This window comes from Myotis daubentonii, chromosome 1 (genome assembly GCF_963259705.1).
Source record: "Myotis daubentonii chromosome 1, mMyoDau2.1, whole genome shotgun sequence".
Lineage (NCBI taxonomy): Eukaryota > Metazoa > Chordata > Mammalia > Chiroptera > Vespertilionidae > Myotis > Myotis daubentonii.
This window is the reverse complement of record NC_081840.1, coordinates 132,881,425-132,895,367: the sequence shown is the minus strand read 5'-3', so window position 1 is coordinate 132,895,367 and position 13,943 is coordinate 132,881,425. Positions and strand designations below refer to the sequence as shown.

The 13,943-nt window shown below is 45.8% G+C and overlaps 1 protein-coding gene across 1 annotated transcript in view; it reads left to right on the top strand.

Moving 5' to 3' along the window:
* Positions 1-2,068: 2,068 nt before the first annotated feature.
* Positions 2,069-13,943, top strand: part of ST8SIA6 (ST8 alpha-N-acetyl-neuraminide alpha-2,8-sialyltransferase 6) — a 151,209-nt gene continuing 139,334 nt past the window's right edge. Inside the window, exons 1-2 of the mRNA XM_059660339.1 lie at positions 2,069-2,705; positions 3,273-3,374. Coding sequence (XP_059516322.1) covers positions 2,614-2,705; positions 3,273-3,374 — 194 coding nt within the window. The 5' untranslated portion in view covers positions 2,069-2,613. The remainder of the gene's footprint in view (positions 2,706-3,272; positions 3,375-13,943) is intronic.

The following is a 13,943-nucleotide window of genomic DNA, read 5'->3' as shown; positions in this document are numbered from 1 at the left end:
ATAACATTTAGGAATTGTGTTTTTGTCAAATTCTTTTATGTCTCAAGTATAAGCAAGGAAATTCATATTTTACCAACCCAAGGCTTCAATTACAAAGCTTGTGGTAAAGTTCCCTACTGTCAAATTTTAGCACCCAGTTCAGAATTCTCATTGCAAATTTATACTTCTGTTTTCCAATTAAAATGGGCTTTTGCAAGTCCCCTGCTGATAGCCATTGGCTTGAAAAAAGTTACTTCATTTTCAGTGAGGGTGTTTAGGGACCTCAGCGCAAGGCTGGCTCTTCTGCTCTTGCCTTGAGCCCAGCTGTGCTGAAATATTAAACTTCAGTAAATTAGGTAAACTTGCAGCTTCCTGGCTGATATAGTAATGCCCTTTTCTTTTTCTGCAAACAATCTTCAGTGTGAGTTTTCTGCACAATTCTTTTCTCCTCTAAGATAAATAAAATTGAGATTATCTTCCAAAGCTAAACAGCTTTTTCATTTAGACTGTCTTCCAAATCCAGACTTTTCATTTTCAAGATAGTTGTGCTATGCCCTACTTAGCTAACAGAATATGTATTTTCAAACATGTATAATTGGATTACTTTATTATGTTAGCACTGAAGACAGCATTACATTATTCTACTATACTCAGTTAAGCAGTTGGACACCTAAAAATGTAAGTCTTACATAAAAGTGGCAATTTTTTCTTCATTGATTAGTATATATTTTAGTTGCAAGGGTTGCTATGGGTGGAAATAATATTTCTAGTCACATTTCAGTTTTTTGCTCCTTTCTCTTTAAGAATAGGTATTTTTTGTGTGTGTTTTTGTTTTGTTTTGTTTTGTTTTAGTTCTGACGTGTTTTATTTATTGACCAAACATTTATTGATCAATTACTATGTACAAAGTTCTGTATGTTTTCAACTAAATATTTTTAATTAGAACAAATGTAGAGTTAGCAAAAAGAGCCTACGGCCATACCACCCTCAACGCGCCCGATCTCGTCTGATCTCGGAAGCTAAGCAGGGTCGGCCCTGGTTAGTACTTGGATGGGAGTTAGCAAAAAGAAACTAGGCAACCATTCTTTTCTCTTCTTGATGTTACTTTTTCAGTGATGAACTTGCTGGTGGCAACTTTATTGAACTGTCTGGCCTACTTGCTCCCCAAAAGATTCTCACATTGCTCTTCCAGGTTAAGACCTTATGCTCCTAAGAGACTCCAGTTGAAATATGAATATTTTTGTTGCTTAGAAAAGTTACTCACGAAAGCCTTTCAAAGGACCTTTATCAGGGTACTCACAAGACGACAGAGTCCAAAGGTTGTTTCTAGAAAAATCTCAAATTTAGACAAAAGTAGACTGAATAGTCTAATGAGTCCCCATGTAAACATTATGGAGTTTATGAATTATTGATGTTCCTCAAGGGTCCAGAGTCAGGGTCAAAACCTGGGGAGGTGGCACAATGGAAGCTTGGGAAGTCTGGTGGCTACACGTGTAGAGAGATGGTTCAGGAATGAAACAGGGAAAGGCCACTCCCAAATAAGTAACTGGGGAGCCAGGCTCTATCACTGTCATCGGGTTACTCTCTTGCAATAAATAAGATCATTAATAGATGAGATGCTAATCAATAGAATCTAGATCAATAGGATTTAGATCAGGAACGTACCAACTTTTTCTGAGAAGGGACAGCTAGTAAATATTTTTTAGCTTTGTGGGCCATATGATCTTTTCACCACCACTCAACTTGGCACTTGCGTCATAAAAGCAGCCATAGATAATCAGACACAGCCCTTGATAATACAAAGGAATGGATAGGGAGGCGTTCCAATAAAACTACAAAAACAGGCAGGGACCGAATTTGGCCCAGGGGCAGTAGTTTGCAGGCCCCTAAAGATTGCCTGGCCCTAGAAATAGATTCTCTGCGTCTTGGATTCTGCGTTTAAGCCAGGAGACGTTATTCCTTCTACTGGGCACCGGAACCTATCCAATGACTGCCAAGTTGCTGGCAGCCTTCATGCGTGGGACAATCCGGCAGAGCGACTACACAATTTCCAAAGTTTTCAAAGTGGGCCTTTGTTCCGTCCTCCTCCGCCCCGCTAAGCCCTGGCTGTCGACCACAGGGCACCGACGGAGTTGCAGTGCTCCTCCGTGGGCCGCGTAGGCTTCGGGGAGCAGCCCGCGGGCCCTCGGGAGCCGGTGAAGGCGCAGAAAAGTTGGATCCCAATCTGCACTGAGTGGAGCTCCCGCGCCCCAACCTTCAGGTGACCCCGCGCGGCGTCGGCGGCGGCGGCGGCAGCAGCGGCGGCGGCGACCAGAGCCCGGAGCCCGCAGCGGCTCGGAGCGCCTCCGGCAGGAGAGGAAGCGAGTTCGGCGAAGCGTCACCGCCTGCCGAGCGCGCGCCGGCGGGCCGGGGCAGGGGGAGAAGTGGGAGAGCGGGACGCCGTGCAGCCGGGGCCGGGTGGCCCGCGAGCGCGGACCTCGCCGAGCGCTGTGGTCCCCCTCCCGCCGCCTGTCAACGCTGGAGGTGTGCGTGGCTGCGGTGGCTGCGGCGGCCGCGGCCAGAGCCACGAGTCGGGGCCGCCGGGGCTGCGCGTCGCTGGGGCAGCGGCGGCGGCTGCCGCGCCTGTGGCTCAGGATGCGGCCGGGGAGCGCGCTGTTCGCCCTGCTCGGCAGCCTCCTGCTGCTGCGCCTGCTCTGGGGCTCGACCACCGCACCCGCTCGCCGCAGGTAACCCGCCCCCCCCCCCCCCCCCGCCGCGCCCCGGTGGCCGCGGGTTCCGGGCACCCCGCCGCGCACCCTGCTGTGCGCTCCCGGGGCCCCAGCCGCCGATCCGCTTGACTTGGGCGCGCAGACTTTTGGAGGCGGCGAAGACAAGCCGAAGGGCAGCGGCGGCCTGAGGGTGGGGTGTGTTGGGGAAGTCCGGGTCGCAGGGCTGGATGAGTCGGGGGTACCCGAGGGGCGACACTGGAATCCCGTGGGCAGCGCGTGGGCAGAGAGGGACCTGTCTGCGTGGTGAGGGCCCAAGCGTGCATCGCCCGGGGCGAGGGAGCTGCAGGGCGGGACCTGCCGTCGGGCTCTGCCTGCGTGTCCTGGGCTCTCCGCCCCGGCGCGTGCTGCCCCGCCGTCCCGCCCGCAGCCTCTTCAGACGCCGGGGCTCGGGACACTACCTGGGAGCCAGGGCGCGCAGGGACGTCCCGGCCAGTCAGCCAATGCGGTGCCCAGCTTGCCAGCCAACTGCTCCCCGCGAGGTGTAACAACTTAGGTTTTTTTTTTTGTTTTTCCCTGGCTTTGCAGGCTCTTGGTGGAGAAAAGCAGAGAAGCCACCCATGGTATCCCGGTAGCGCTGAGGACGCTCAGGAGCCCGGGGACCCCGCCGCCTCGCGCCACAACTAACAGGTATTACTGGTGCCCGCGGGGATGGGGTGAGGCTGCACTTGCAGGACTTGCCTTGAGTTATCTGGCTGGGATGGCACGATTGAGTGTGTGTGTGTGTGTGTGTGTGTGTGTGTGTGTGTGTGTGTGTGTGTGAGAGAGAGAGAGAGAGAGAGAGAGAATGAATATGCACACACCAGAATGTAACTCCTCACTCCCTCAGTCTCCTCGGTAAAGCCTGTTTCTTGGTCTAGGGGTATCCGAAAACAGCTGCACTTTAAAAAAACGGGAGCTGAATTCCCCTCTGGCTCATGGTGCTTTGCACCCCCTTGGGAGTTGGTGCAGCCTGTCCTTATTGAGGGATTTGGTTGGGTTGCTTTCTGTCTATGCTTTAATGTGCACCGGTGTAAGAGGCACATTTGGGAGGATGGAATTCTGTGCACGATGTTGAGAATGTTTTTGTCCTTAGTAAATGGAGACTTAAAATTGTTCTCTTTCACTTATATGAGTATTTTATTCATGCGCGATAATTGTGTTTGTCTTTTTTAAAATCATTTTTCCGATTATAAAAGTAATACATGCTTGGTGGAAAAAGTTAGATGTTAGAAATATATAAAAATTATATTCACTCAGAGTCCCACCACCCAGAGATCATATTAAGGTTTTGGTCTGTATTCTTCCAGGAGTTTTCCCTACATAAACATATTTTAAAATATACTTAATATTGTACTTTGTATTTTGTGTTCTTTCTTTTTTCCTAAACAATCAGACATATTTATATTATTAAATTTTCCCCAAAGCATTGTTTTTCACTGTTGCTTAATTCATCATATGGATGTGCCATAATCCATTGACTTGTTTCCAGTTTTAGACATTTAGATCATTTCCTGTTTTGTGTTGCTTTGTTTGCTATGAATAATTGTATTAAGTACATTGATGTATGTAAATTTTAATATTAAAAATTAATTCTCCAGATGGGCTGATAGATGTTGGATTGGTAGGTCCAAGAATAAGTCTACTTTAGGTTCTAAATACATAAGGCCAGTTGCTTCCTAGAAGAGTTGAATCAAATTACATTCTCACCAGCAGAATGTACTTTGCGTCTCAGCATTGTTTTATTATTGCAATTTTATATATGGCAATATATTTTCCTTTTCCTATATTTATCTCTTGTGAATTTCTTTTCCTCTATGTAGTCTTCTGTATATTCTTTTTTGGAAAGAAATATTTTTAAAAGAGAATAAAAATAAGGCTAAATAGTTTTGGTCACAAACCTTATATTCTTTAAATATAAGAATATTTAAAGGTAAACATATCTGAGGAACCAAACATGATGTATAATAATCATTAATATACATATTGATATGTTGATACAGGAAATAGTATTCCCTCTGACATTACTAGTAGCATCAGTTTCTTGTTTTATATTTTTCTTTGACTTCTAAGGATAATTTAAGTGTCTTTGTAATAAGAAACTCATTGATAGCATAGTCAAGTATAGTGAATGGGAGTTAGGTAGAATACATTCTCTGTCACCGGTGTTCTTTTTGCTATGCTTTGTGTTCATATTTAAGAACAGAGATCCGTGTCGGTTCTCTCAAGAGAAAAATTATGACATCATAGACTATATACACTATTCATGTCAAAACACAATTTTACTTGCATTTTATAGCTTGCTTTAGCATTCTTTTGGAAATGAATTCTCCCAGAAGACCTAATTGCCATCTTATTAATGAGTCTGTGTTTTGTTACCATTTACTATTCTAGCAGTTCTTTTTAAAATTTGTCTTTATTTTTGAAAGTATTACAGATGTCCCCTTTTTCCCCCATTGACCTCCCTCCCCTTAGGCCTTCACACTATGGTCTGTGTCCATGGGTTATGCATATATGCATATAAGTTCTTTAGTTAATCTCTTCCTGCTCTTGGGTCATCTTAATCTTCTGACTGCCTGACTCAAGGCTCCTGTGTAGCTTCTGTGTGGTCACGAGAAGGGTCTGGGGGAGTCTGGAAGAAATCTTAAAGTGCTGGAACCACACTCCCTCCCACAACCCTCCTTTTGGAATTTCACAGCAGATTAGAGGCGCTAAGAAATCCTGGAGTAACAAAACTTTGAGAAAAATGTCTGCCTATACTTTGATTTTATGCAGGGTTGTGTACTATAGGCAGCCTTGCTTCCCAATGAACGGGGCATTCCATCATTTTCCAAGTCCTGGTACTGTTTGTTATACTTTCTGAGGTTGCCCCTTGGGGAAAGTTTGAAAGAATGTACTAATTATGTTATCTGGTTCTAGGCCTTTTCTCAGGTAATTCTTTGATGAAATTTTCAGCATCTTTTGGCATACTCCTTTTCTGCTTGGCATACTTCTTGAGCTAATATAGGTAATTCATATTTTTTCCTGAATGTGGTCTATTTTAAGATTTTTCAATTTATATCATTCTGTTGTGTTTTTTAAAGCTGTCTTTTAACTTATTTTATATCCCTTTTATCATATACTAGAGGCCTGGTGCACGAAAATTGTGCACTTCAGGGGTGGTAGTGGTCACGCAGCCCGGCTTGCAAGAGAGCACAGGCCAGGCTGAGGGACCCCACCAGTGCACGATCGAGGCTGGGGAGGGATGTGGGAGGTTGGCCAGCTGGGGAGGGACTGCAGGAGGGCCCAGGGCATGTCTGACTTGTCTCACTCAGTCCTGATCAGCTGGAACCCAGCAGCAAGCTAAGCTACTGGTCAGAGTGTCTGCCCCCTGTGATCAGTGCACATAGCAACTGGTCGGCGGGCCGACTGTCTGCCCCCTGGTGGTGAGTGCACATCATAGCAAGCAATTGAGTGGCCTTAGCATGTCATTAGCATATTATGCTTTGATTGGTTGAATGGCCGACTGGACAACCGGACACTCAGCATATTAGGCTTTTATTATATAGAACTAGAGGCCCGGTGCACAAAAATTTGTGCACTCGGGGAGGAGGCGGGGGGGGGGGGTTCCTCACCTGGCCTGTGCCCTCTCGCAGTCTGGAACCCCTCGGGAGATAATGACCTGCTGGCTTAGACCTGCTCCCGGGTGGCAGAGGGCAGGCCCAATCCCTAGGTGCAGCCCCTGGTCGGGATCAGAGCAGGGCTGATTGGGGAGTTGGGGCGCCGTCCCCTATCATGCACAGAGCAGGGCGGATTGGGAGGTTGCGATGCCACCCTCAGTCACGCTCAGGGTAGGGCCGATTGGGGGGTTGGGGTACCGCCACCTGTCACACTCAAGGCAGGGTCGATGGGGAGGTTGTGGTGCCAACCCCTGTCACGCATAGAGCAGGGCCAATCAGGGGGGTTGGGGCTCCGTACCCTGTCACGCACAGAGTAGGGTCGATCAGGGGGTTGGGGAGCTCCCCACTGTCACACACAGCAGGGCCGATCAGGGGGTTGAGGAGCTCCCCCCTCCCTGTCACTCACAGAGTAGGGCCAATAGGGGAGTTGGGGCACTGCCCCCTGTCACACACAGAGCAGGGCGGATCAGGGGGTTGGGGCACCGCACCCTGTCACACTCAGGGCAGGGCCGATGGGGAGGTAATGGTTCTACCCCGTCACACACAGAGCAGGGCCCGTGGGGGGCGGTTGGGGCGCCGCCCTCTATCAACCACAGAGCAGGGCTGATCAGGGGGTTGGGGCGCCGCCACTGTCACACTCAGGGCAGGGCCAATGGGGAAGTTATGGCTCTACCCCATCACACACAGAACAGGGCCTGTGGGGGGTGGGGGGTTGGGGCACTGCCCCCTGTCACACACAGAGCAGGGCCTATCAAGGGGTTGGGGCGCTGCACCCTGTCACACACAGAGCCACAGGGTTATCAGGGGATTGTGGAGCTCCCCCCTATCAGGCACAGAGCAGGGCTGATCAGGGGGTTGGGGCGCCTTCCCCTGTCAGGAACAGAGCAGGGTGGATAGGGAGGTTGTGGCCCTGCCCCCTGTCACACACAGAGCCTCAGGGCGATCAGGGGGTTTGGGCGCTGCCCCCTGTCAGGCTGATCCCGGTGCCGGGAGGCCTCTTGACTCCACTGATCCCGGTGCTGGGAGGCATATTACCCTTTTACTATATAGGATAGAGGCCTGGTGCACGGGTGGGGGCCGGCTTGTTTGCCCTGAAGGGTGTCCTGGATCAGGGTGGGGGTCCCCACTGGGGTGCCTGGCCAGCCTGAATGAGGGGATGATGGCTGTTTGCAGCTGGTCACACCCCCTTCAGGGTGGGGGTCCCCACTGGGGTGCCTGGCCAGTCTGGGTGAGGGAATGAGGGCTGTTTTCAGGCTGTCGGGTGACTGAAGCTCCCAACCGCTCCTTTTTTTCTTTTTCCTTTTTTCTTTTTCATTCTGGGCCAGCTTTAGCTCTGAGGCTTGGCTCCAGCTCTAAGGTCCCGGCTGGCTGAAAGCTGGTTTCTGGGGTTTTATTTAGCTTCTATATTTGTAACAATGTTTTAAACTGCAAGCTCAGAGGCCGGTAGTGGCAGGCGGGGAACGTTTGAGTCCTCCGTCACTGAAGCAAGCAAGCCTCATGTTCACTTCAAGCTGCCTGGCTGCCGGCTGCCATCTTGGCTGGCAGTTAATTTGCATATCACCCTGATTAGCCAATGGGAAGGGTAGCGGATGTATGGCTAATTACCATGTTTCTCTTTTATTAGATAGGATGGTTTTGATTATTTGTGTAGCAGGGGTGCAAAATTTATAGTGCTTGGCCGTATAAAGAAATTATAATTTAATTTGTCCTCTTCCTCTGCCCTCTGCAATAGTTTCTCAAATTTGCCCTCTATATTATTGAATTATTTTTCTGTAGTGTCAACTCTGTTTTGCCCTATCTATAACAGTAAATCTATGACATATTTATTTTTTATAGTTTTTTAAATTTTTTCCAGCCTGTACTTTATCACATCAATTTACATCTTAGAAAACACTTAATAATCTTTTAAACCTCACCTTCCATTTCTTACTTCATATTTTCTTGAGAATGTGAAGCAAATGCTTTCCAAGGGTTTCTTCTGTTTCTTATAGTATGTATTCTCCAAAAGTAGCATTTTCTCCATATCTTAACAATATTCTCCCCTTAACCTATAGAATGTTTTTATACATTTTATGATTTTTTGGATCTGTGGTTTTTGTTGTTGTTAACCCTCACCCGAAGATATTTTTTCTGTTGATTTTTAGAGGGAATGGAAGGGAGGGAGAGAGACACAGCCATGTGAGAGAGACACATGGATTGGCTGCCTCCCCCATGCACCTTGACTGGGACCAGGGATAGAGCCTGCAACCAAGAACCCTGGACCTTTCAAGTCTGAGTGCCTATACTCTATCCACAGAGCCAAACTGGCTAGGGCGGGCTTGTTTTTAATTTAGATTTCCCCAAATGGCCTGTGCTCTCAGACAGGATTTAGAACTCCTGGTGGTCACTACTAAGCAGCAGTTGTCCTTCTTGGAGAATAAACCACATGAGAGGCTGCACCACAGAGCCCTTAAACAAATGTCTGTTGTTTTTTTTAAAACTTGAATTAAAAACATTGTGATAAAATACACATAATATAAAACTTACTAATTTGAGTTTTTTATTTTATTTATTATTATTTCTTTAAATATATATTTTTATTGATTTCAGAGAGGAAGGGAGAGGGAGAGAGAGAAACATCAGTGATGAGAGAGAATCAATGTTTAGCTGCCTCCTGCACACCACACACCAGGGATCGAGCCTGCAACCTGGGCATGTGCCCTGACTGGGAGTTGAACCGTGACCTCCTGGTTCATAAGTCGATGCTCAACCACTGAGCCATGCCAGCTGGACAAATAATTTGAGTGTTCTATTTTAAAATATATTTTTACTAATTTCAGAGAGGAAGGAAGAGGGAGAAAGAGATAGAAACATCAATGATGAGAGAGAATCACTGATTGGCTGCCTCTTGGCTCCCCACTGGGGATCGAGCCCACAACCCGGGCATGTACCCTTGACTGGAATGGAACCTGGGACCCTTTCGTCCGCAGGTTGATGCTCTATCCACTGAGCCAAACTGGCTAGGGTAATAATTTGAGTTTTTTAAAAATTGTGGTAAATACAGGTAACATAAAATTTATTCATTTGAATTTATTGATTTATTGAATTTATTGGGGTGACATTTGTTAATGAAATTGTATAGGTTTTAGGTGTACAATTCTATAATACATCATCTGTATATTGTATTGTGTGTTCACCACCCCAAGTCAAGTCTCCTTCCATCACCATTTATTCCCCCCTTTGCACTCTTCTACTCTTCCCAACCCCCTTCCCCTCTGGTAATCACCTTCCTGTTGTCTGTGTCTACGTCATTTGAGTTTTTAAATTCTGGATCTCAAAGCTATCTTCTGCTCCCATGTCTTAACCCAATGGGTGTCATAAAGTGCATATATTCATGAGTGATCCTAATCAACCTGGACTCCTGCTGCTGCCAGGAATAATGCATGAACAATGCCACCTGAAACCTGCCACCCCGTCATGTCCGGAGGGGTGATGGCTGATTTCCCTCCCATTCCTTTGGTGTCGCTTTATAATGTAACAGAGGTATCATCTCCAGAGCCTGGAGACAGAGCGCAGTGAACGAGCCTGGGGCACCCAGTCAGCCTCAGGAAGTGCATCCTTCCTGTGTGGGAGCAGCCACCTGATTCTCTGGCTGGGCAGTGGGAGGAAGATCAAAGCCTCTATTTTTTCCTCCCTGGGCCTGCTCTGTTTCAGAGGTAGACTCTGACATCAGCTGCTGGCATTGCTCCATGTGGTCCGTGTGCCCTCTTGTTAGCAGTATTTCTTCCCCAAACCTGAGATTTCTGAAGCAGTTGAGTAAGGTCGTCATTCTGTGTAGACTTGTGTACTTTCCTAAGAACGTAGTATGGAAGTGAGAGAATCAGGCACTGTTGACTCTCTACTGTCTTCTAGTGAAAGTTGTAATAATGTTTTATGCGACATTTTTCTGTTGTCTATGTTCACACTGGGATCATAACTATGAACTACAGAAAATTCAAATTAAATGTGAACCAGGCTTGAGGAAAGGTCCATACAACTCATCAGAACCCTGGAATAGCTGACGTTCACCCAGTATCCCTTTCTTCTACCCCCACCCTCCAAATTGCTGAAGGCTATTGAATTTTACTTTTGAGAATGCTGTCATTCACTTAGTGTATATATATATTATTGATTTCAGAGAGAAAGGGAGAGGGAGAGAAAGGTAGAAACATCAATGATGACAGAGAATCATTGATCAACTGCCTCCTGCACACCCCACACTGGGGATCGAGCCCACACCCTGGGTATAGGTCATCGTTCAACCACTGAGCCATGCCGGCTGGGCTGTTACTCCCTTTTGCATCTTTACTTTATTGCTTTTAGAAGTTATTATACTATCCGTGTTCTGTTTTAAAAAATTCAGTACACTTTAAAGTTGCCTTAAGTCTGGTTTCTGAAGTAACTTGAAATGAGGCGTTAACTCTTGCAGTCTTCCTAACCGGTGCCTAATTGCAGCCCTTCTCTTTCAAGGGGTAAGAGGAGCTCTCCTCCACTGCTGCTCTGGTGTCAGTTGCCTGTCTCCTCCTATTCCCTGTTTGGAAATGGGTTTCTCTGGGGTTTCCCAGCTTGTCATTTCCACCTCTTTGTCCTTAGTCGCTTATGCATACCTTCAGCTGCTCTGCTGTGGTAAGAGCTGTGGGGCACATGGTTTAGGCCAGCTGACCAGGGAGAGGCTTCTGAATGCGGCTGCAGTCACTCTGGGCTTCTGTGGGCACATTGCCACGGGGACAGAAAAGCTAGGGTGAGCTTGCCAGGCAGGAGGACATGCTCTGCTCTTTCCTTTGCTTTGTTGGGTAGGTGGGCGAAGAGATCGGAGTTCATGAAGAAATGGTGTCTGATTGGCCCCACTTACTCTGGAGGTTGTTGGAGGTGGAATTTTATTTTCTGTTATGCTCCTGTGACTTCGCTACTTCCTTGACAGGGCCTCTCTTCACAAAGAGGCTGGGTGTTGCTTTTTATAACTTGAAAGAAAACATTCATCAGACAACACTGTTCGCACCCGTTTGCCAAAGTGAAGGTGGGCCCATTGAAACATAAAGCGGGGTTGCCGTAATGTTGCCTGGCCTTGTGTGTTAATTCACTGTGACCTTGGTAGACGGTTTCCTTGAGCCAACAAGCATTAGAATGAATTTGAAACAAACAAAGGAAAGCCCTTCTGCCTGGTGGGAGGAATTATTTTTGGGGGGAGTTACAGAGAAGCACAAATATTTTGAGAGATTAAGTGCTTACAGGAAGTAGTGAGAAAAGAGGCGTGGGCTCAGTGGAAGGGATATGAAGAGAAGAAAAGGAATTAAATATACCTCCTCATCTGCCAGGGCCAGTGATTCTTTTTAGAGCCACTAGGCTCTTAGCTGCTCTGTGGTTTAAGAGTTCAAATGTTCCACAACCTCTCATTTGATGGGAGAAAAAGAAGCTCTTTAGAGAGCCGCCGAGGCCATGAGCAAACTGGAGGAAAATGTTCTTGTGTCCTGATGTCTTATATTATAGCTTCTTTTGCCATTAAGAAGATGGTTATTGCTGTAGTATCTTTATGTGTACACACTTAAGAAGTTAAATATATCTTGTCTATACTTTCATATTTCAAAAACTTAATTTTGTTTCATGAAGTACTAAGAAGACTTTGTACATGCTATAGGTAATCAGTCATTGGGAACATACATTTCCATGGGCATAATGATTTCTAAAGGTGATTTTACAGGCACAACCTGTGCTTTTAAAATGATTGTAAAATAATTTCCATTACCTTGCTGGTTATTGTAAAAACCCTAGAACTCTCTAATACACAATTTTTAAACCACAATATTCCACAAACCCTCTAGAAGAAAACAAATTTTAATGGCTTTGGATTAGGTAAAGAAACAACACTAAAAGTATAATCAATATAGGGGAAAATGATAAATTATATTTTATCAGACTTTAACATTTTTATGCTTCTGCATACATCATTAAGAATATGAAAAAAAAAAAAAAAGAATATGAGAGGAAGCCTGGCCAGCATGGCTCAGTGGTTGAGCATCAACCTGTGAACCAGGATATCCCAGTTTGATTTCTGGTCAGGGCACATGCCCAGGTTGCAGGCTCTATCCCCAATGTGGGCATGCAGGAGGCAGCCAATCATTGATTCTCTCTCATCATTGATGTTTATATATCTCTCTCCCTCTCCCTTTCTTTCTGAAATCAATAAAAGTATTTTTTAAAGAATATAAAAAGAAAAACTACAGACTGGGAGAAAATATTTGAAAATCATATAGCAGTAAAAGAGTTGTATACAGAATATATAAAGAACTCTTGCCGAAACCGGTTTGGCTCAGTGGATAGAGCGTCGGCCTGCGGACTGAAAGGTCCCAGGTTCGATTCCGGTCAAGGGCATGTACCTGGGTTGCGGGCATATCCCCAGTAGGAGATGTGCAGGAGGCAGCTGATCGATGTTTCTCTCTCATCGATGTTTCTAACTCTCTATCTCTCTCCCTTCCTCTCTGTAAAAAATCAATAAAATATATTAAAAAAACAAAAACAGAACTCTTGCAACTAACTCAATAACAAGAAGAAAACAACCCAACTTAAAAATGGGCAGAAATTTTAATAGACATTTTACCAAAGAATATATACAGATAGCTAATAAGCATTTGAAAAAAAAATGTTTAAAATCATTAGTCACTAGGGAAAAAACACAATGAGATAGTCACTTCCTACCTTCTATGATGGCTTTCCTAGCAACTTCACCATGTCATGGGGCAGCTCCTCCCAAGGTTAGTTTCTCCTACTGAAGGTCATGACAGTAGTGCTTTGGTATAACCAAAGAAAGGTTTATTACTCAGGCAAGCGAAGAATTCCTGAGGTGGGGATAAAGGAGGATGGTTCTCCAGGAAAAGACCTGGAACAGAGAGAGAGAGAGTATTGGGTATACAGCAGTTTACAAAACCTTTATGAGTCTGTGAGTAGCCCTAAGACCTCGAGACAGAGCTTTACATTTGAGAAATTACCACAAGAATGACTAAAAATCAGTATTCCTTTGGCTCCAAGAGTTGTTGAGTAAATTCTTATTTCCTATTATTATGAGAGGCATGGGCATTCCATCCTGAGTCTTGTAGCAAATCCTTATTCAAATCACCATAATAGAGTGGAGCTGGCATCCCATTTAAGAATGTTGGTGTTAGGAACTAATTCAAGATCTTCCATTCCTCGTTAAAAGATCCACACAGTTACAGGGAGTGTTGAGTCTGTGTTAAACAATTGAAAATACTAGACATGTGTCTTTTATACCAAAGGCTGTGATGTAGTTTAAAAGAAGGCACCAAGAAACAGACACCTCCAGTTAGTCAGCCTTTAAAGCCATCATATTGAGGAAAGACAGTAGGCTTTGGCAGACAGATTTCTTTGGCATATAGAATAGCTTTTTGGGGAGGGGAGCGGGTGGAAGGGGAAGATTAGGGCCCTCATTTTCTATGGGTCCCACTGTGTTATCCCTTTCAATCTGGGCTCCAGGTTTGAAAAGGGATAGCAGAACGGGAGTTTGTTATTCAGTGGGAAGGGCAATTCTGTT